This window comes from Cercospora beticola, chromosome 1 (genome assembly GCF_033473495.1).
Source record: "Cercospora beticola chromosome 1, complete sequence".
Taxonomy (NCBI): domain Eukaryota; kingdom Fungi; phylum Ascomycota; class Dothideomycetes; order Mycosphaerellales; family Mycosphaerellaceae; genus Cercospora; species Cercospora beticola.
In genome coordinates, this window is record NC_088935.1 from 355969 (window position 1) to 376171 (window position 20203).

Below are 20203 nucleotides of genomic sequence, written 5' to 3' on the forward strand. Positions count from 1 at the left end.
GCACAAACTGCAGCAGCGACAGACTGACGTATTCCTCCTCTCAGCAGCGGGCTTCTCTTGCCCACACTAAGCTACACTCGCGCTGCGCATCACCCCAGCAGACCACTGATTCACCGTCATCTCTGCTGCCTCCCCTGGCGACAACGACGACGACGACGACTCGCCGCCCTCTCCCGCTATCATTTGCCCAAGACGACATCGCCGCCCGCCAGCACTCTGGCCGCTCGCCATCACCGCCGCTATCTTCTTGGCCCAGCGAGCCACGACACCTTTCCCGCCAAAGGCCACAACAGCTTTCATGCAAAGGCATTAGGCACCGCTTCCGCTGAAATCCACTGTCTGGCCTTTTTGGCGAGACTCTTCCGCCCTCCATAACCAGCGCCGCGCAGCCTTGCATCATACCACCGCATCGTCCGCACTAGTTAGCTTACCTGAGCGACACGCGTCACACGAGATATTCATTCACGACATCACAATCGGAGGCCTCGTGTCGGGTCGCAATCATGGGCAACCAACCGTCCAAGGATGGCAAGAGCAGCAGCGGTTCTCAAACACCCACAGGACCTGAGCTGGGCTCATACCCGTCCTTCAGCAAATCCGACACAAAAGAGTCCTCGCGATCCTTTCGCAGTGCTCTGCGCACGAAGATCCCGGGAAAATCATCTACAGACAGTCCGCGAGCTAGCAGCAGCAACCTAGCAGGTGATAACTCATCGACAAGCCTCGATAAGACAGATTCGCAGTCTATCAAATCCGCTACGAGTGGAAGATCTGGGAAGCACTCGCGGGCATCTGCTTCGGTTTCTGAGACGCCGCGTAGAGGCAGTCTCGCCGGCGATGACGCCGACGCTCAGCCTCCGCCCTCCCCTACTATGTCTGCGTCGGTGGGCACTGGGCATCAGTACAGTGAAATCGAGGAGGCGCAGCGAAGTGGAGAGGTGGACGCAGTATCAGACGCGCCACCCCAAGGCAACATCCACCAATCGCACAACAAAGAGCCCACCGAGTCGATCCTGGTCAAGAGGCCGCCCAAAGAGACAAACGGACAGGGTGCAGCAGCAGCGCTTGCGATTGCCGAAGGATCGCAATCACGCTCAGCATCCACTTCCGGTGACATGGCTATTGGGGCACTGAAACCGGCCGACCTTGACGACATGATCAAGCGCCTCGTAGACGCTGGCTATGCGGGAAAAGTGACCAAGACTGTGTGTCTGAAGAATGCAGAAATCACTGCCATTTGTAATGCTGCTCGAGAGCTGTTCCTATCCCAGCCCGCCCTGCTGGAACTTTCCACGCCTTGCAAGATCGTTGGCGACGTGCATGGGCAGTACACGGATTTGATTCGCATGTTTGAAATGTGCGGCTTTCCACCAAACAGCAACTTTCTATTCCTAGGCGACTACGTGGATCGCGGCAAGCAGAGTCTGGAAACTATCCTACTGCTCTTGTGCTACAAGCTTCGGTTCCCGGAGAACTTCTTCCTTTTGCGAGGCAACCATGAATGCGCTAACGTGACGCGGGTCTACGGCTTCTACGACGAGTGCAAGCGGAGATGCAATGTCAAAATCTGGAAGACATTTGTTGATACATTCAACACATTGCCCATTGCTGCAATCGTAGCTGGCAAGATCTTCTGTGTCCACGGTGGACTCTCGCCGTCCCTATCACACATGGACGACATCCGGAACATCGCCAGACCGACCGATGTGCCAGATTACGGACTCCTCAACGATCTGCTCTGGTCTGATCCGGCTGACATGGAAGCAGATTGGGAAGCCAATGAGCGAGGTGTCAGCTATTGTTTCGGCAAGAAAGTCATCATGGAGTTCCTGCAAAAGCACGATTTCGATCTGGTATGCAGAGCACACATGGTGGTGGAAGATGGTTATGAATTCTTTAACGAGCGAATTCTGGTGACGGTGTTTTCTGCGCCAAATGTAAGAAACTCCGCTTATCGCTGTGGAGAGACATCTACTGACATTTCGAACAGTACTGTGGCGAATTCGACAACTGGGGTGCCGTGATGAGTGTCTCGGGCGAATTGCTGTGTTCCTTTGAACTTCTCAAGCCCCTGGACTCAAGCGCGCTTAAGACGCATATCAAGAAAGGCCGCGCCAAACGCAATAGTATGCTGAACAGTCCTCCGGCCAGTCAATTCCCACAAAGCTACTAAAGAGTAGCTGGACCGCACGGCAGCTAAAGGTGGCAACACTTGAAACGAGACACTTCCACACTCGGCTCATACATGAGGCCAGCTGAGTCCAAACGGGCTATGAGAAGCGAGCACAAAGCAGCAGACGCAGCGTACTGCTGCAAATAGCATCGTCTACAAAGATGGTCAATATGGCAACCACAACGGACATATCCCCGATCCAGGTCAGAACCATGCGCGAGCATGAGTTCGCAGTCTCCTGGCGCGCATTGGGGTCAAAGCTCCGCTACCAACAACTCCTCTCTCGCGGAATGTTTCCATGGACGATTTTTTGTGAAGGTTGATAGACGGGGATCTCCGGCAAGGCGCTCAGGCAAGCAGTGTTGGGTTTCCTCAGCTGATGCTGCACAGCATTGCTGACGTTAGGCGCAGCGAGGCAGCAAGGCAGTACGCGAGAAGAACGGAAGCATGGGCACGAATTGAATACATACAAAAGTCCCCTCGGTTGGCAGAAATGCTATTTCCAGTGGACGAACAGACTGAGAAGAATTGCTACTGGTTGGAGGCATTTGCTGGGTTTCGGCGTTTTCAGTGTATAAATGGGGATGTTTCTCGCTTAAGCAACAACAACAATGGGCTAGGAACTGAACTGAAATGATTGATAACGATGAATTGATTCGCTTGCTTGCTTGCTCTATTTCTGGGTGCATCGACGAAGGACAGGAGGAATGAATAAATAGTCTGTTGGCATCGAGTAGTCTTAGTTGGTATTGTGCATTTATCTCCTCTCATCATCAGTTCTTCCATTCACCACTCGCTTCTCTCCATCATGAAATCATCACTCTCTGGCAGCCAGCCAGCCAGCTGGGCACTGTCTTGTCAAGCGAACGTTGAGATGTACGGCCATCTTCGCTTGAGATTGTACATGTCATCAGTGTGGTGGATCCTCATTCCCATGCGCTCGCTCACAACTCATAACCATCACTCCTGCTCGCTCCGGCGAGCATTATCCGATTCCAAGACCTCTTTTTAGATATGACTTTCTTGGCTTATCCCCATTTCTTGCTGCCTACGGCCTGTCAGACTTTCACTTGGCGATTGCGGAGAGACTCGCAAGCAAGCAAGCATCGCAACAGGGCATCATCATGATCCCCCAGAAATCCGGATGGAGAGGGGAGGCGGGACGTAGGAGGTACGAATTGTGGCAGTGGCAGTGTACAAATTCTCCGAGCCTGTCCTGTCTCCGCCTCAGTGGGATACGTACGCATTTTATGCACGTACGTATGCGTGAGATGATGCTCGAAAAATTGTGCGAATAGGTGCCACATGCGTTGAAATGTACAAACACAATCTCAAGCAAGAGGACCTGCTCCATATGTGTGTTTGTTGTCTACATTCTGTGTATGAAGACCCAAAAAATTTACACGCTGGGAAGAGAAAACTCGAAAGAAAGGAAAAGAAACAGAACAAAAAGTAGAATTTCAATGCCAAAAAACCAGACACACTCTTTCATTCGTCATCAGAATGCTGTTGCTGCTCTCTGCTAGAACGCTCAATTTGCTTGATTTGACTTGCTCCGCTCTGCATGCTCAACTGTGAGCTGGTATCTCTGAGAAAATGAAAAAAGCTTCCCAAGAAAAAAACACTCGCAATTGCTCATGCCTTTATAAACGACTCCAAAGATCTCAGTCGGGGAATCATGATGGAAAAGGATAAGTATATAGAAAATGGGTCTTCAGCGAGCGCAGCGACCAGACAGACTCGGTCAGAAGTTTTCTGCTGCTTCCAGTCGGGTCCGTGAAAGTGCCAAACGTAGATGGTTCGGCGGCGCTGTGCTCAAGCTCGCACAGAATAGAAGTGATTTGGGGGGTTTCGGTGTCGTCGGGATCACATGGAGAGGATGTGTTCGCCTTTGCCGCGATAACGTTGCAGTTCCAGGCCAACCTCCCTCATTCTCTCCGCACCTTTGCCAGGCTTGACTTTGTAGACCTTCTCGCCCTTGGCCGCGGCTTTTGCACACATTTTGGCGTGCAGCTTCTCCTTGCGGCGCTGGCGTTTCCTCTCCAGGCCCTTGTAGATGTCGATAGCTCCGCGCTTGTGGTGATCAGCCGCGTGAATGTGACTACCAGTCTCGGTCTCTTCGCCCTCGTCCTTGCGGTAGCCGTTGAATTTGCCGAGCGTATAGCCTCCATTACGAGGCAGCGAAGCAGTGTGCGTCAATTGCGGGCGGCTTGCCAGGACATTTGCTTGGCTCTTGTTCGCTGCGAGGCCGAAAGAGGACGGAGAGATGCGCCTCGTGTTCGGCGGGGACGTCACTTTGTTCATCGCAGGTGCTGGTGAGCGACTCCTCTTCGGTGAATTGGCGAATAGTCGACGTGGCGGTGGAGAATGTGTGGTACCGCGTCTCGAGGTCGGTGGTGGTGAACGTGCAGTGCCGCGTCGCACCGGAGGTGGCGGCGAGCGAGCGGTATTCGTCCGCTTCATTGCACCAGGGGCTGGCGATCGGTGACGAGCTGGCGGAGGTGGTGACCGATGTACATGACTTGGTCTGCCTCCCCGCTTGGACATCCTGCGGCGTAGAGTAGCCTCGTCATCGAGGTCTTCTATGGTGCCGTGCATGAGGCTCTCATGATCGCTCTCCTCTGGGTTTATGAGGTCCTCGTCGTCCTCCTCATCCATCTCAGGGTCGGATGTCGGGAAGGTAGGATCGATGTCTTGTGGACGAGCCTTGTGCTTAGCCGCCTCGCGTTGCTTCTTGTTGAGAAGGTAGGCCTGCTCTAAGGGTCTGTCCTCATCGAGAGTGCCGCATACAAAATCAGTAGAGTCAGGCAGATCGATAGCCGGAGCACGTTGGGAAATCGGGACAGCATTCGCCGGGATCTTGCGAGGCTTGCGCAGCAGAGTTCGTGGAGAGATGTGGCTGGAGCTGAGTGAGCCAATGGAGGAGGCGAGAGGCTCGCTGTTGAGAGCACTCTTTGCGAGATGATCCAGGTGGTCCGTCGAAGTAGCGGCAGTCGATGCACCACCGGGACGCCACCAGTCGTCGTCACTGTCCTCGCCTTCAGAATCGGACTCTGCGAAGCCTTCCTCATCGTCGGTACGGAAACCCTCGTCTGATTCTTCCTCCAGTTCAATCACATCGTCCTCGTCTTCTTCGTCGTCTTCGTCCTCATCGATCACATCGTCATCGTCCTCGGCGTCTTCTTCTTCCAAGACTTCCTCTTCGACTTCCTCGCACGCTTTGCGGATGGTGATCTCCTTTTGCAGGGTGTCATTGACCGTGAGGCGGCTTTTGTAGCAAGTGGATTCTTGCACCCATTCCTCGGGCTCGTCGTCACTCGACGCAAACTCGTGAAAGCGCGTGGCCTCGGTGCTGCGATCCGAGTCGTCGGAAAACTTGCGAGTGAGCTTTGGCATTGCACCTGATGTGGCGGGAACCGCAGCAGTCTCGAGAATGACTGAGCTTTTGCGAACACTCATAGGCGAAGCATGAGTAACGGTGCTATCGGAGCCCCGGTGCGCCTTGGGACTACTGATCCTGTTACGACGCTCCGGCGGAGGTGGGCTCGCAAGGCGTTTAATTGTAGGCTGCTTCTCGACAACCGGTTTTGCTTCTGCCGCAGCTCTCGTGGGGCAGACAAACTTGAGCGCACATTTGCGCTTGGGCGGCGAAGACGGGACTGTTGGCTCGGACGGAGGGGCTGCGGGCTGGGGCTGGGGTTGGGACGTCGGCGGATTCTTGTTCTTGTTCCCACCACATGCGAAGCTGATGCATCTCTTCCTCCCCAAGCTCGCCTCCACTGACTGCTCAGATCCGGTGTCCGCCACCTTGCTGTCCTGCTCAGCGATGTTCAGTCCTTTGGTCATCGCTTTTGCTACAGCCGGGACGTGTGTGGTGATAATGGTAGGTGGCAGTGGTGGCGAGTGGAAGGGACTGGCCACACTATGGCCGTCGTCACTCGTCAGCTCTGCCGTCGATGCATTGCTCGGATTGCTCCATGTCGACTGTGTGCTCAAGGTGCGCGGAGGATGTTGCGACACGGCGTCATCGTCGGTTTGTTCGGCCTCGGAGTGGAGCTGGCGAGTCAACAAAGACTCGCGGCGTTGATACATTCGAGGATCGGCTTTGTTGAAGGTAGGGTAGGCAGGCAGTTTAGGTGGCGCCCACGTGGTGTGGGCCTTTCGTTCGTCTGGCGGCTCATCTACCTCAGCGAGCAGCTCCTCGGCGTGGTCCATACCTGCAGTCGCATTTGGTGGCATGGAGGGTCGTTTCGAGTCGGAGTGATCCATAGTGGTGGTCGGTTTATCGTGTATCGTGGGTAGGTAGTGGTAGTGTGTTCTCAAGTACGGAAGCGACGACGGAGGTCACGTCGGGTGCTGGTGGATTGGTTGGAGACGCTGTTGCGCGTCGAGCAATGACCCAATTGGGCCGCCGCTGCTATAAGGTCGAGGCGAACATGTTGTGGTGAAGGGAGTGGTAGTGGTAGTGGTGAGGCAAAGAGGGCGTCGCGGGTAAGGCGTCGGGCAGGCGCAATGTCCTTCTGAAACTTGCTAAGAACAGCGTCAGCGGTGGGCGGAGGAGGTGATTGTGGCAGGGTTGCTTACCTGCAAAGGAAGAACGGGCTTAGGTGACTTGGCGACGTCAGGGAAAAGCGCAGCAGCTGATCACGGACTGCCGGGCCTGCCAATTATCGAGCGTCGCAGAGGGACTAGTCGCTGGCGAATGAGCGCGGTGCAGCGCTGCGCGTGGGGTCGCCGTGCGTGCTGGCTGACGCTGGACCGTGTGTGATGTGTGTTGTATTGGCGACGGAGGAGGAAGAGGTGGTGGTGCGAAGGGTGGGCGCGAGCGGCGGGCGAGAAGGCAAAATGGTGGCAGCGGATTTCTAATGGCTTTGCCGCACAGCCAGCAGCCAGGCGGGCGAAATAACTCTGCAAAACTTCTAGCGCAGACCCAGCGACTGCATTCCCGTTCCACAGCAGGGCGTGGAGGCGTTGGCCCAGAGGCTCTCGCTCGGCGCCCGTAACCTTCCAACTCGCACTCGCCACAACGTCACCTTCGTTCGTTCCGACAAAGCAACCAACAACGCTTTCGATGCCCAAGACTGACGCCGCGATGCCTGTGCCCATGCCTGCCGCGCGCGTGTCGAGCACGATGCTTCCATCCGCCGTCCGTCGCCATCGTGTCCTGTTCCACCAAGGCCGGAGCCATGCCTCACCCGCACAGCAACTGGCCTGCACTTCATGGGATGTGCATGTGAGGGATTTTCTGATTGGCGCGCCGCCTTCATGCTGCTAGCCGTTGTCGTCCTGCCGGTCCTGCAACGAAGCGGCAGCTCGAGCGACCGCAACAGTGCACCTGCTTTTTGTCGGCTCCACACGCAACCTCCTCGACGGTCAACGGTGTCAAGTCACATGTCAACAACACACACCTCCTCCTCGTCTGCTTCCCACCGGCGGCGTGGGTGTGTCAACGCGCTCGTCGACGCGGACTACATCATCCTGCTGCTTCACCACGCTTCTGCAACGCCGGCGCCATGCGACCTCTGCACCAGCGACGTGTCCAACAACCACGACTGCAAGCAAGCGCGCGCCGCAATTGCACCGGACGAGCGCATCTGTAGTGTCTCGCCGCGCATGGTTACACCTCCAACACCCGTAACAGCCCCCGGCTGCTTGTCTCTACTCCTGAGAATGGTACGCCGGCCAGTCCTCGCAGATACCTTGGCCGCCGCTACGTCCTGCGGCAAACCATTACTATCATAATTGGCAAACCGTGTCGATTATGCTGTTGCAAGCACCCTCGGTACGAGTACACCGCGGCCGGCCTTCTGAACGCTCTGCACCCCGCCAATCGTGGTACGAGCAACTTCCGAGAACACAGTACGTACAACAGAGCATGTACCTGGGGACACCCCACGGCCTCGTTGCCATCAGTCGGCTAGCGACTGGTCGTCCTCCGACATGCAAATAACGCGCCATCTCGGTAGGTCTGATCATAAGCCAACCAACCTCCATGTGAACACAGTGTGCTTGCTGGCGGTGAACAGCTGATTTGCACGTCATGCTGCCACACTATCAATACGACCTTGTCGCAGCATTGGCAATGACGAGCTCAGGATTAGCCCCATGCTCAAACTGCCTTCACCGGCCATCACCAGGTCTTGTGCGAGCGTGCAGGAAGTAGCGACTAGCCTCACCTCCCTTCCTTCTCCGGTTTCACGCGTCTTCCTAGACCTCGAAATGGAAAGTTCCGCTTGACTCGTGTTTTGGTTTCCTGCCGCACGATTCAGTCGTCATCCAACCAGATCCTTACAAAGTCAAATTGACACACGGCCCTCCGATCAGAACTGGTCAAGCTCGCCAAGCAACATGCGAATGCAAATCGTTATGCATCCACCCTCGCTGGGAGCTTTCAACAAGCTGTGTGATTGTGAAGACTCCTTCAGAACTTTGGATCACCCATCTTGACCTGCAGAAATCTGATCATTGTCACACAGCATCCGACGGACCGGGACCCCCAATACAACCACAATGTCCTGCATCTCAACTACCTCCACGCGTCACGAAACTATCTGCGAGTTTTCACGTGCGTGCATATCAGCTCTCGTTTTGCAGACGCATCCCACAACCCTAAAAGCACTACGCATATGCAGCACTAGAGAGCTATCTGCATGATACGGCGTCTGAGAGTTACAGCCTCCGAAATAAACGCCAAAAAGCAACCCTTTTCTCCGAACCCATACAGGGTCCTCAGCTCACTCGTTTGGCCTCGGGCAAGGTTGTGCCGCAGACGCCTTTCTGAAACACGATTATATTCTGTCCACAGTCTTAGGGTGAGTCTCCTTTATTGCGATACCAGCGTGCACCCGGTCAAAGCACTGTCACGATATGCATAAGATCGGGATCCAAGAGTGTGCCTGCCAGCATGTGCTCATGCTTGAATGGATTTAACGATGCATGATTGCGCTCTTCTGCAGACGCTCCCTCGCATCCGTTGTGGACAATCGATATGAGGGCGCTGGTATATTCATGCGCATGAGCAGCTGAAGCTACGCTGGCTACATCGTTCTGGCGGTGAGTCGTAGGTGCCATGGGTGAAGTCACAGGAGCTCGTGCCTGTCGTAGTCCGATGACCATTTCCATGCTCGCAACAGCAATCAATCGGAGATCACTGCAGTAGCAGACCTGTTTCAATACTACCACTACTCATCTGGAGCTCTATGCCCAGCTTGATACCAACTCCAAATGTTCAGCCCTATCTTCTGTCCCTCAAGCACCGGCATCCCCGAATGAATCGTCTCCTTATACCCTCTCCCCTCGGAATCAAAATTCGCCCAAAAAACCGCACCGCCCTTTCTAGGCATAAACGTCACTCCTTCTACTTCCTCACTCTCACAATCAATAAACTGACACCACTTCCCTCCTCCATCCTCCAAATCCGACCTCTTCTCAATCCTCGGAAAATTCGTCCCACCCCCTCGACATTCATCTTTCAAATACACCATAAAACTACTCACTCGTCTCGAACTTCTCGACGATGTCGTCCAATCGTAATGTAAACTATAATGGCCTGAGATGTTATATCTTTGAGTCCAGAGGCGTTCGATGAAGGTTTCTTTGGGCCAGCCTTGGAAGGCTAGAGCGCGTTGTTCGATGCATTGGACCACGTTGGAGCGGGAAATGGAGGCTTTTTCGGATTTGCGGATTTGGGTGTCGATGGCTTCGAGGCCGAAGTTGAAGGTTGTGGAGGGGGTCCATTTCGAGGCGCTGGAGGGAATTAGTTTGGGGACGGTGACGGCGAGGATATAGGTGAGAGGTTTTGGGTCATTTTGGAGGGAAGGTCATGCCTTAATGAGATCAAGTGCTCGATTTCAGTTTCACTTAGGAAATTTTCGATGTATATCATTAAGGGACTTGTGGAGTAGATGTGTGCTGTGTATGAGTGTTCAGGACATTGGAGGTTTTTGGATGGGTAGACGAGGTGTTCGATCTTGGCTTTGGCATTTGATTCTGAGAATGTTTTGGCTTCGGTGTCTGTGTCTTTGCTTGAAGAGGTTGATGTTGATGTCGATGATATCCCGGGTGCTCCGACCAGGAAGTAGATGACGAGGGAGATGACCGCGATTTCGAGGGCTGTGCGGTAGTTTCGCGATTCGTTTGCCATTGTGCGGTGATTTTGCTGATGTGTAGGGTTCTGCAGAGACTACATTGGATTGTTTCTGCGAGTGAACTTGGCGTTGGAAGTTGACGCAATGGGATGTTTCAGAAGCGATGCTCCGCAGACGATTGGGTTTCGGTGCCTTCCGAGTGATCCATGTCGCGACTCGCAGGGAAGGAGCTCTGAAAAGACATGTGCAATCACATGGACGCGTTGAGCGCGTTCATGCTGCGCTCTGCTGAATGTACAGTATTTTACATCTATGTAGTGGAGCATGGCAAGACGCTGAGCGTCTCCTTCAGCTTTGAGACACTCCTTACCAGACCCGACACAGCGGCTGTCCGCCTATTTGTCTTTCCACGCATTCTCTTGCCTCCATGAGTCCTCTGTCCGTACTTACTGCCATGATCTCTCCCACCCTGGTGAGTGGCTTCACTTCTCCGGCCTGCTGCCCTCGCACAATCCTCCCCAGATCCCTACTGTTCAACCACATCCGTTTCGTTGGTTTCGATACCATCTGCGCTTTTGTGATCACAGGCTTGCTTTCGTAGTATTTGAGACCAAGCCATAGCCTTCTTGATGCACGATTCTCCTGCGTGACAACTCCTTCAGTCTCCATGTGCGAAGGATCTTGGTATTCTTCCACTGGCAGCGTAACCGACTGCTTCGAGATCGGAATGCCCATCGCCTCGATCGTGATGCCGTTCAGCTGGATTTGACGCTCGGAAACGAAAGCCTGCTTGCCCGCGACTGACGCAAGTGTTTCCAAGTCAAAGCGCATGCTCTCCAATTCGTGCAATGGCACCTTCCTGAACCTCTGGAAGATGGCTTGCTGCTCCGCAGGTCGCCCAGCAAGCACATCTCTTACTGCAAATTCTCTCCTTTGGTCAGGATTCGCACCCAATGTCTGATCTAAGCGGCTGATTGCTTGATTGGCGTCGTTGGAATTCTCGATTGTGTCAGCTTGATCCCGTTGCCGTGTGTATTGCTCTTCTCTCTCCTCTCTTAATGCGTCGATTTGTGCATGCAGGTCCCTGATGAATTGTGGTATCCGCCGCGCCCATCCCTCCTGCTCGAGCTCCTCCAAACTTTTCATTCCATGCTGTTGGGCAAAGTCGATGGCTTCTTGCGGAAAGCCTAGCGATTGCAGTTGCTGCGAGTTGTATCTGTGTCGCACGACCAATGCCAAGGCAGCCTCCGGACTATGTCGATTCCGCCCTGCAGCGCCGTGGGGATAGTTTGTAATATGGTGATTGTCTCGTGGTCCTTGGCCAAACACGGAGGCAGGAGGCGATGGCCCGCCAAGTTTGACTTGCGATATGAAGCCTTGCTTTTGCAGAAGTAGCGCTAATGAAAGATGCAGCTTCGTATACGGTATTGAGGTAAGGCCCAGCCGTGCGAGTGAGGCGTTCTGCAGATGCGAGCAGGTATGGGAGAGTTGAACGAGAGACATGTCGAGGGTGTCGTTGCCCTCGCGGGCGGGCGAGGAGAATTTGTCGCAGTCAAGCAGACCCGCTTGCGATTCGGATGGTATTCGTTACCTCACGGTCGATGAGATGTGTGATGCCGGCCAATGTGGATTTCACGTCAATGCTGCACGCGATGACTTTCTGAGGCTTCTCGGAGATGCCCTGCGGCGAGCGGCCTTGGCGTTCCTCTGAGCTGCCTCGTCCTTCGCGCTTCGATTGGTCGTCGAGCCGCTCAGCTCCAGCTGCACGCAGAGCACGACGCGACCAGCTGCTTGGTCTGGCCAAGATGGCCGACTACAAGTATAGATGCTGGTCGCTGCTGTCCTGGGCGAGCTCACCGTCCGTTTCCTTGCCCTCCTCTTCACCGGCTGGGCCGCCTACCACATCGGCATCAGCTACATTGCCACCTTGACTGACGCCGGACGCGCTTACTTGACTATCATAGATCTGTTACATCGACAGGACAGGCCTCCTCCAAGGGTGTGAATTTCAGGCGTTCACAGAGTCGCGCCAGACGTCAATATGCCAGCCGGTCCAGGAGACCAGCATTTGACCACGCTGTGAGTCTCTTCTGACGACATGTCCACTACGGCGCATGTTAATGATAATCTCCAGTTTTGCAGATGTGCATTACTACTTGAGCGACCCGTCCTCGAAGCCTTCACACGATCGTTTCACGAAGAGCAGCTACGTCTACCTTTACTACAATACGAACACCCACCAGACCAAGCTCGAGATCGCCAATCATGCGGGCACCCCAGACCAAGACGCTTTCCACGGCTACTTGCAGGCGGCAACTGTCAAATACAATCACTTGCAGCCAGCCTTGATCTCGTTCTCGATCGACACGCAATCTATTCAGGATCATCAGACGTGGCATCTGCCAGCTTATGATCTGAAGAATGAGCAGAAATATTTATACAAAATCCATGCATTGGACTTGTATCTGTGGACCGAGAAAGACGCTACGACATTCGTCGGTCATCTGAAAGGCGTGTTGAGCCCTGATCGGTTGGAGGTCAAGAATGCTCCGGTGACGCAAAGTCCGCCTGCCGAACATCGAGATTCCATGAGTCCTGTCGTGCAGCAACTAGAGAGAACCGCCATTGGCAGCAATTTTCCTCCCAGAACCACGAGTGCTGTGTCAGCGCAATCGCTGCCTGGCCCACCAACGCCACTATCAAGCGCAGCCTCTCCGCAAGCAGCGCCAGCTGCCTACAACCCCGCGGCACCAGCAGCGCCAGAGCCCGTCACTTATCGTGAGAAGACCCCACCACCGCCCGATGGAAGCACGGGTACTGGTCTTCAGGCGGCGGCAAAGTACGATAACGTGCCTCCGCAGCTACAGCATGCATCGACACCTGGTCACTACCAATCTTCGGCGCAGACTACCCCCCAAGCCGCATACTTCAGTGGCCCTCCGCAACAACCGCAAACGAGTTTCCCTGGTCCTCCGTCAGGAGCTCCGACGCCAGAAGCACGGACACATTCCGGCAGCATGCCTCCTCCACCTACTCAATCCCCTCCAGCAGCAACAAGGGCGCCCTCTTTCGGACCCATGGCCGCAAGCACAATAGGTCCAGCTTCTCCACCGCCTAACCAGACCTCATTCCGCCAATCTTCATTCGGCGCTCCTCAGCAAGCCACGTATAACCCACAAACGCAGTACGCAAACTATCCAGCTTCGCCTGGTTTCGGACAACAGCCTCCCACGCCATCTGCGCCACCTGCGTATGCTGGCCACACTCCTCTACAATCCCCTGGTGTTTCTTCCCATCAACAGGTGCCAGTCGGCGGATACAGCAACTATTCTTATGCATCATCGCAGCAGCCTGCAAGTGGGCAAGTCAATCAGCATGGTGCCTATGTCGGCGATCTGCACTCGCAAGCATATCGGCCCACGGAAGTAGAGCAGGCCACGTCTTTTGCGGAAGGCAATAAGATCAGGAGGTCGCAAACCAGCCAGGACGGAAGTACGCCTGCGAAGAACAGTAAGCTGCAGGACGGAGTCGGTAAGATGGAGGGCAAGGTCGGCAAGTTTTTCAGCAAGCTCGACAAGCTATACTAATCACATAATGATCGAATGATACCCTCTGTCTCACTTGGGCAATCAGGTTCAAATCTTCCGCGCACATTTGGCCAAGCATTGCGACAGAAAGCTTCAGTCTGTCTTCTTCTTTGACCCTCTGTCGCCATTCGCAGCCGAGATAGCACGACGCCAGTTGGTCCACAAGAGGGTGAAGTTCGTCTTGGGCTCGGCTGCTTCGTGGAACTTGCTATCTTCCGGCCCGAGTCCATCTTGAGGTGTGCATGTACCAGACGGTGTCCGCGAAATGCTGCAAGATCCGTTTCCGGACAGTATGCCTTGCAGAACTGCTGTAAGTCATATTCGTGTTCTGCCATGACGATGATCTTCTAATAGGGGTGTGTGCAGCAAATCTACCGACAGGCAGCTATGCCAGCTGTAGTATCAAATCCGGGCGAACAGCAACCTACTCGGATCACGAGTCTTTGACGACAGATTACCGAGGTGAAGTGCTCGAGCATCGAGACCATCCTTGCGTAGTGCTGAGCCCGAATGCAGCCCATGCCAATTCGTGCCCAATGGAGATTCAGATCTGGCAGTCTACAGAGAAATCTCGACGACCCTAGTCGCGCCAAAATGTCGGCATCTACCTCCATCGCGGATCATCATTCGGATTTGCTGTAAGCGATGAAGAAGTATCAGAATCTGACTGACTGGCCACGTTCACAGCTGATTACTGTGACCGCTGTTCACCACCTCGCTACAGCATAGTACGCGTAGTTTAGGCACAGTGTCATGTGATTGTATAGCTAGCCGAGTGCTTAGCCTCTGACGGACACGAGTTCTTAGACAACCCCGTACGCTACCCTCATCTTCATGCAAACTCCTACCGGATTGTGTCTTTGAGATCAAGTGTTGCTGGAAAGATACAAGATGCTGTTCCGTTGCTTCGCAGCATTTGCCGCCGCGGCGAAAATTGCTTCCGCGCAACAGGCATGCACGAATTGCACAAACGAATCCCCGGAACCCATCGAACTTGTGCCAGCACCGTGGACTCTCAAAGGAGATATGTACGGCTCTTTTCTGCTTCCGGGTGCTGGTGTGCCTCTCTTTGCGAACAGCGACAGTCTGCCAAAGAAAGCTTTCCCTCCGCTCGAACGCCAATATCCTGAGGCCATAGCAGGCGAGTACACCGGAAGGCTTGGTATGCTCCAGGTCTTACGCTACACTGAGACTCCAGTCGGACCCTACGATGAGCTGCTTATCATCCCGGGCTTCTTCGGATTCGAGGACAATGGAAAGCGTCAAGAGATGACCCGCGTAAGCCGCATCTATGTCAGTCAAAAGTACACCGCATGGAATGGACGCAAGAGTGAGTATCTTCCCCTGTTCATGAGTACCACAAAAGATCTATGCTCTAACTCTCCACCAGACTGGAACATCCCCAAACACCTCGCCCGCTTCGACTGGACCTACAGCGACGACGGCTCCGCCACAGTAAAAGTCTACCCCTTCGACACAACCGGCGATCCCACCGAATCCAGCCCCTCAGAAAAACCCTTCTTCCAAATGACCTTCTCTCCTCTCCTCCCCCAAAACCTCCTCAGCAACACCCTCACCTCCCTCCTCCCGGGCCTGGGCCTCAACAAAGGCCTAAACCTCAACCCTACAATCCCTTTCACAACAGACCTCTACGCCTTACTCGGAATTAATGCGACATTATACCAACCTCCTGTCCCTGCCGCGAATGATTCTTTCGGCGCTATTACGGATGAAGGACCGAATTGGAAGGCTGTTGTGCCCGGGCAGTATTCGACGAATTCGACGTTGGGATTGGTAAATATGGATCAGACGGGTGGGGATGGAGAGGAGACGGGAGTGAATGCTGTGGGGGATGAGTTTTTTCCTAATTTTTGGCCGGGATTGCCGAAGCAGAATGTTGGGATTCGGTTGAGGGATGCGACGATTACGTTTGGTGAGGGGATCGAGTTGCCGAATATTGTGGTCTAATGGAATGCGAGTGGAGCATCTCTGAATCATCTTGGAGGAATCTTCTCGATTTTCTTCTGTATGGAATGGCCGCGCATTATTTGGAATATGTCAAAAAAGCAGAGTCGATTGAATGTGTATAATCTGCTGTGCGAGCTCATGCGCTTGATCTTAGACGCACGACCGCTGCATTGTACTATATGTTCGAATCAGCCAGACTGGCTAGGAGGTGAAAGGCCACATGCGCCTGACTAGAGCGCTCTTGTGTGTTGCACGCCACTCTGAGCTGGACGAAAGGAGAGCAAGAGCTCGACACATACTGAACCGTGCACGGCTGCAAATTGTAAGATAGGAAGGTACTGAAAAGGAAGAGATCATAGCGCGCATAGCGCACAACATACTGGATATTTTGTGTAATTTTAGCAACCTTGGGATAGATATTGGTGTCGCTCTTATGGGATTGCACCTCCTATCTTCTGCTACCAAATTGTCGTGCTCTAATCCCACAGTATTCGCCCCAACACAACAACCAATGGGCCCTCTACAACCTTCTCAAAATATCGTTCAACACCTCATCAGTCTTGGCACTTCCGCCCATATCCGGACTCAGCAACTTGCCATCGGCCAAGTTACCATCCACAGCCTGATAAATCTTCGCAGCAGCCTCCTCCTCATTCAAAAACTCCAACATGAGAGCCACACTCCTCAACGTAGCAATAGGGTTCGCAATCCCCTTACCCTGAATATCAGGCGCAGAACCATGACAAGGCTCACCAATCGCGAAACCATCCCCCACATTGGCAGAAGGCACAAGACCCAAAGATCCCACAAGCGCAGCAGCGCCATCAGAAAGGATATCGCCGTAAAGGTTCGGTGCGACGATCACGTCGTAGGTAGAAGGTTCGCGGAAGAGTTTGTAGACCATGGAATCGACGATTTGCTCATCGATTGCTACGCCTGCAGAAGCGAATTTGCTCTGTTCGAGAGCTTTGCGCGCCGTGCTGCGGAAGAGGCCATCGGTTTGAGATAGTACGTTGGATTTGTGCGTGATGGTTACCATGCTCTTTTGTCCTGATGCATTACCCGTTTTGTCGCGAATGTTTTGACGACGTAGCGCGATTTCACCGGCCATGGTTGCGATTCTCGACGAGGCGTGCTCGCTGATGCGCTTGATAGCCTCGGCGACTTTGCCGTTGGGGCCATCGTATGTCTTTTCCTCTTTCACGTACAAATCCTCGGTGTTCTCGCGCACGATGACGAGGTCGATGGGATCTGGAAAAGCGGCGGTCGGCGTGACGGATTTGACGGGACGGACGTTCGCGTAGAGGTCGAGCTTCTTGCGGAGAGCGACGATGGGGGAGGAGTAGCCCTTGGTGGGCGTGGTGGGTGAGCTGACGGCACCAAACAACGCGCCATCGCACTCCTCTTTCAGCGTTTCGACTGTCTTGTCTGGGAGCGCGACGCCCGTCTGCTTGAAGGTCTCGAAGCCGGCATCGAGATCCACAAAGGAGAACTTGAGGCCGAGCGAGGTTGGGAGGGCTTCCAGCAGTCGGCGGCCAGCGGGAATGACCTCACGGCCAATGCCGTCGCCGGGAATGAGGCCTTGTGTAGACTGTTAGGACGGCATGGCTATCATGGCCAGGGAAGGTACACACCTATACGCAGAGTCCTTGCAGCAGCCATTGGAGCTATGTTATGGATGGAGAGCTCTCCAGAAATTCCTCACATCCAATGCCGACGGCTCCGACATCGGCACGTTCCTAGTAGATACAACTAAATTCACCAGAACGATTGCCAACAACTTTTTAAGAGAGGATGTGACATCACACGGAATAATCTGATTGAGTATCAGAGTCACTCGAGCGGAGGACATGATTGCATGTTCACGGCTAAGAATAAATGGCCCTACTTAATTGCTGGTGTGACCATCATCACTAGCCTGACAATTGAACCACTCCTCTGCGACGACCACCGACCCCACATTGCTCATGCGGTTATGGCGATGCCCGATATTCCTTCTTTCAGTGAAGACGTTAGTGGAGAAGTCAGAGACGTCGCCAGGTCGAAGTTGAGCTTAGGTCGGGGTGGCAACGGTTGTGGTGGAAGCGGCGTGTTGGGAGGTGCTGGAGAGGTCAGTTCTGATTGAGGCTGCTGTCCCTTGCTATGCTCTTACCAGACATGGTATTGCGCTGGAGCTGGAGGCGTGTCGTCGATGCTGTAGAGCAAAGGCGCTCGCCGTTTCCAGGCGATTATATACAGTGTCGACTAGACCTTCGATATCTCCTTCACGGCTGCCGATGGCGCATTCTCAACATGTCGTGCTTACCAAAGCCCCGACCGGCCCTTATGGTAGATGGTGAAAGGCGACTCTGTTTCGTCCTAGTCCCTAAATGGCATTGTCCACCACTCTTTGGGGGCATTGACTTCTTCCATCCCGCCATCATTCACGCGTGGCCATAGTGCACTCTGCACGGTGTATAAATTATAACGTTGCTCGGCGAGGTTGTTTGCCACAGATGGCATCCCTTCATCATCGCTCGTCAGTCATATTCTTTTCGTGTGTCGCTCTAGCTCAAGCTGGTTGTTCCTTGTCCAAATCGTGCTTGAAAAAGCAGCCGGCAGCCATCTTATGCGTGTACGCATTTGGCCACGGAGTATAGTGATGGTTCATTCGCTCTGCAAGCTTTCGTCAGGCCCGTGACACCGCCTTGCTCATGGTTGATATAAAGCGGAGGTCATCATGTACTCCGAATCTGTAGCCATCGTCTGTCAGAACGGCGTCCAATGCGGAGAGGCGCTCGCGTAAGATTCGGAGAAGGAGGGATCGTACTCTGAGACACGCTCAGCACCCGCTCTTGCAGATTAAGGCGTGAAGGAGCTGAAGTTCAGTGTTCCCTTCTGACCATAGAGCATGTCGGACAAAGATGTGCTGCCGTTGCGCGCTTGTCTCGATCAGACAAGCGTCTTTTACGAAGGAGAGTCGAACTCACCCATGTCGTCTGTGATTGGGCCGCGCTCATTCAGCAAGTCGACAACTTCCTGACCGTCTCTTTGATCGACTCTGCCCATGTCATGATCCTGTTCGGCATGTGGTATTCCATACTCCGGAGGCCGCGTGTCGACTGGGAATGTCGAAGCCTGCGCCGGGCCGGGAATGGTATGCTCAGTGTTAATGCTAGAGGCATTTAGCGTCGCGTCTGCCGTTTGTGCGGAAGTGGTATTTGTCTACTCACGAGGTTAGCGCTGTCAATACGGACTCTCCCAATGGTCCCACTCATGACCGGCAACGTAGGCAGGGTAGTGGTGCAAATCATGGGTTGGAGGAGTGACTGGTGTGCTCGAAAGGGTGCTTGTAGAACCAGAGCTGAGGGAGGGACTGACAGTCTCAACCATCTTATCGCCTTCTACCTTCACTTCGCGATCCTTCAGCCTTCGCATCAAGGCCAGGAATTGACTGTTCTTGAATTTGTCCGACTGGTTGTGCTTGACTTTTTCCAATAGCTCCTCCGCCGTGGCTGCCAATGCATCATCGTCATTGATCTGGTTGATCTGGTCTTGTTGCTCTTCCATCGGCGCATGCATCGTGTCATACTCGATATCGGCGCCATGCATGCTTGCCATAGGATGCATCTCCTCGATGTCCAAGTCATGACCATCTTCCTTCAGTATGTTTGTGGCGGCTTCTTCCACTGCTGCCTCGAACTTCTCCGCCTCAAGCTCGTCCAACAGCTCCTGTGCACTCGGGGTCTGCTCCTGTTCCTGCTCTGTCGCTTCTGCTTCAGCTGCATCCGCCATCAGGTCGTCGTGTGCTTGGTCAAAGGCAGCGGCGAAGGCAGCTTCATCAAACTGCTCAGCTTGGACCGGGGCTTTGCCCTTGGACTGATACGTAGGCGCAACGTAGTTGGGTTGAGCAAATTGGCTTTGAAAACCAGTTAGACCGTATCGTGCCCGTTGCTGGAAGGCCTGCGGCGAAGGCGAAGAGTTCTGCTGTCGTGGGGCAGCCTGTGCGATGTGCTGCTGAAAGCCTTGAGCCCAATTTGCTGTACTTGGCTGAGTATTGAAGTTCTGCTGCTTGAGCGCATGTGGCTGCGATATGGACATGCGCTGAAAGTCGGACGCCCATGTTGGCACTTGTGAAGGCCCGCCAAAGTTCGCATGCTGTTGGAAAGCGACTTGGTCGTGCAGTGGCAACTCCACCCCAGCTTGGAATGCCTCGAATTCTGGATCAAGAAGGCGAGCATTCGGATTTGCAGAGCGGAAGCCTTGAGCCGGGTGGTTGCGTGCGGCGAGACGATCTTGCTGTAGCGTGCGGTCGACGTCCGTGTGCTGCTTGAAGCGCTGCAGGCCGTTTGAGGGCCCGCACTCTGCCGCTGCCATATCAGAGAGCTTCGTGATAGTAGGAACTATGG

General features: G+C 54.1%; 9 protein-coding genes across 9 annotated transcripts; 3 read left to right on the forward strand and 6 right to left on the reverse strand.

The window, feature by feature from the left end:
• Positions 1–503: 503 nt before the first annotated feature.
• On the forward strand, positions 504–2173 carry RHO25_000160 (uncharacterized protein; the record flags this gene model as incomplete). The annotated part of the gene is made up of 2 exons (XM_023592789.2): positions 504–1937; positions 1991–2173. The coding sequence occupies 2 exons, from the start codon at positions 504–506 to the stop codon at positions 2171–2173; spliced, it is 1617 nt and encodes a 538-aa protein (XP_023460112.1).
• Positions 2174–4039: 1866 nt separating this feature from the next.
• On the reverse strand, positions 4040–6442 carry RHO25_000161 (uncharacterized protein; the record flags this gene model as incomplete). Its single annotated transcript, XM_065601982.1, has 1 exon — positions 4040–6442. The coding sequence occupies one exon, from the start codon at positions 6440–6442 to the stop codon at positions 4040–4042; it is 2403 nt and encodes an 800-aa protein (XP_065458054.1).
• Positions 6443–6492: 50 nt separating this feature from the next.
• Positions 6493–7279, reverse strand: RHO25_000162 (uncharacterized protein; the record flags this gene model as incomplete). Its single annotated transcript, XM_065601983.1, has 3 exons — positions 6493–6703; positions 6758–6833; positions 7081–7279. The coding sequence occupies 3 exons, from the start codon at positions 7277–7279 to the stop codon at positions 6493–6495; spliced, it is 486 nt and encodes a 161-aa protein (XP_065458055.1).
• A 2075-nt stretch (positions 7280–9354) lies between these two features.
• RHO25_000163 (uncharacterized protein) lies at positions 9355–10316 on the reverse strand (the record flags this gene model as incomplete). Its single annotated transcript, XM_023592791.2, has 2 exons — positions 9355–9919; positions 10000–10316. 2 exons carry the CDS (start codon positions 10314–10316, stop codon positions 9355–9357), a joined length of 882 nt encoding a protein of 293 aa, XP_023460120.1.
• Positions 10317–10626: 310 nt separating this feature from the next.
• Positions 10627–11763, reverse strand: RHO25_000164 (uncharacterized protein; the record flags this gene model as incomplete). Its single annotated transcript, XM_023592792.2, has 1 exon — positions 10627–11763. The coding sequence occupies one exon, from the start codon at positions 11761–11763 to the stop codon at positions 10627–10629; it is 1137 nt and encodes a 378-aa protein (XP_023459070.1).
• Positions 11764–12301: 538 nt separating this feature from the next.
• RHO25_000165 (uncharacterized protein) lies at positions 12302–13847 on the forward strand (the record flags this gene model as incomplete). Its single annotated transcript, XM_023592793.2, has 2 exons — positions 12302–12339; positions 12395–13847. The coding sequence occupies 2 exons, from the start codon at positions 12302–12304 to the stop codon at positions 13845–13847; spliced, it is 1491 nt and encodes a 496-aa protein (XP_023459071.1).
• Positions 13848–14738: 891 nt separating this feature from the next.
• On the forward strand, positions 14739–15815 carry RHO25_000166 (uncharacterized protein; the record flags this gene model as incomplete). The annotated part of the gene is made up of 2 exons (XM_023592794.2): positions 14739–15177; positions 15238–15815. The coding sequence occupies 2 exons, from the start codon at positions 14739–14741 to the stop codon at positions 15813–15815; spliced, it is 1017 nt and encodes a 338-aa protein (XP_023459068.1).
• Positions 15816–16335: 520 nt separating this feature from the next.
• On the reverse strand, positions 16336–17477 carry LYS12 (homoisocitrate dehydrogenase; the record flags this gene model as incomplete). The annotated part of the gene is made up of 2 exons (XM_023592795.2): positions 16336–17396; positions 17450–17477. 2 exons carry the CDS (start codon positions 17475–17477, stop codon positions 16336–16338), a joined length of 1089 nt encoding a protein of 362 aa, XP_023459069.1.
• A 1029-nt stretch (positions 17478–18506) lies between these two features.
• On the reverse strand, positions 18507–20171 carry RHO25_000168 (uncharacterized protein; the record flags this gene model as incomplete). Its single annotated transcript, XM_023592796.2, has 3 exons — positions 18507–18547; positions 18785–19019; positions 19176–20171. 3 exons carry the CDS (start codon positions 20169–20171, stop codon positions 18507–18509), a joined length of 1272 nt encoding a protein of 423 aa, XP_023459066.1.
• Positions 20172–20203: the final 32 nt, after the last annotated feature.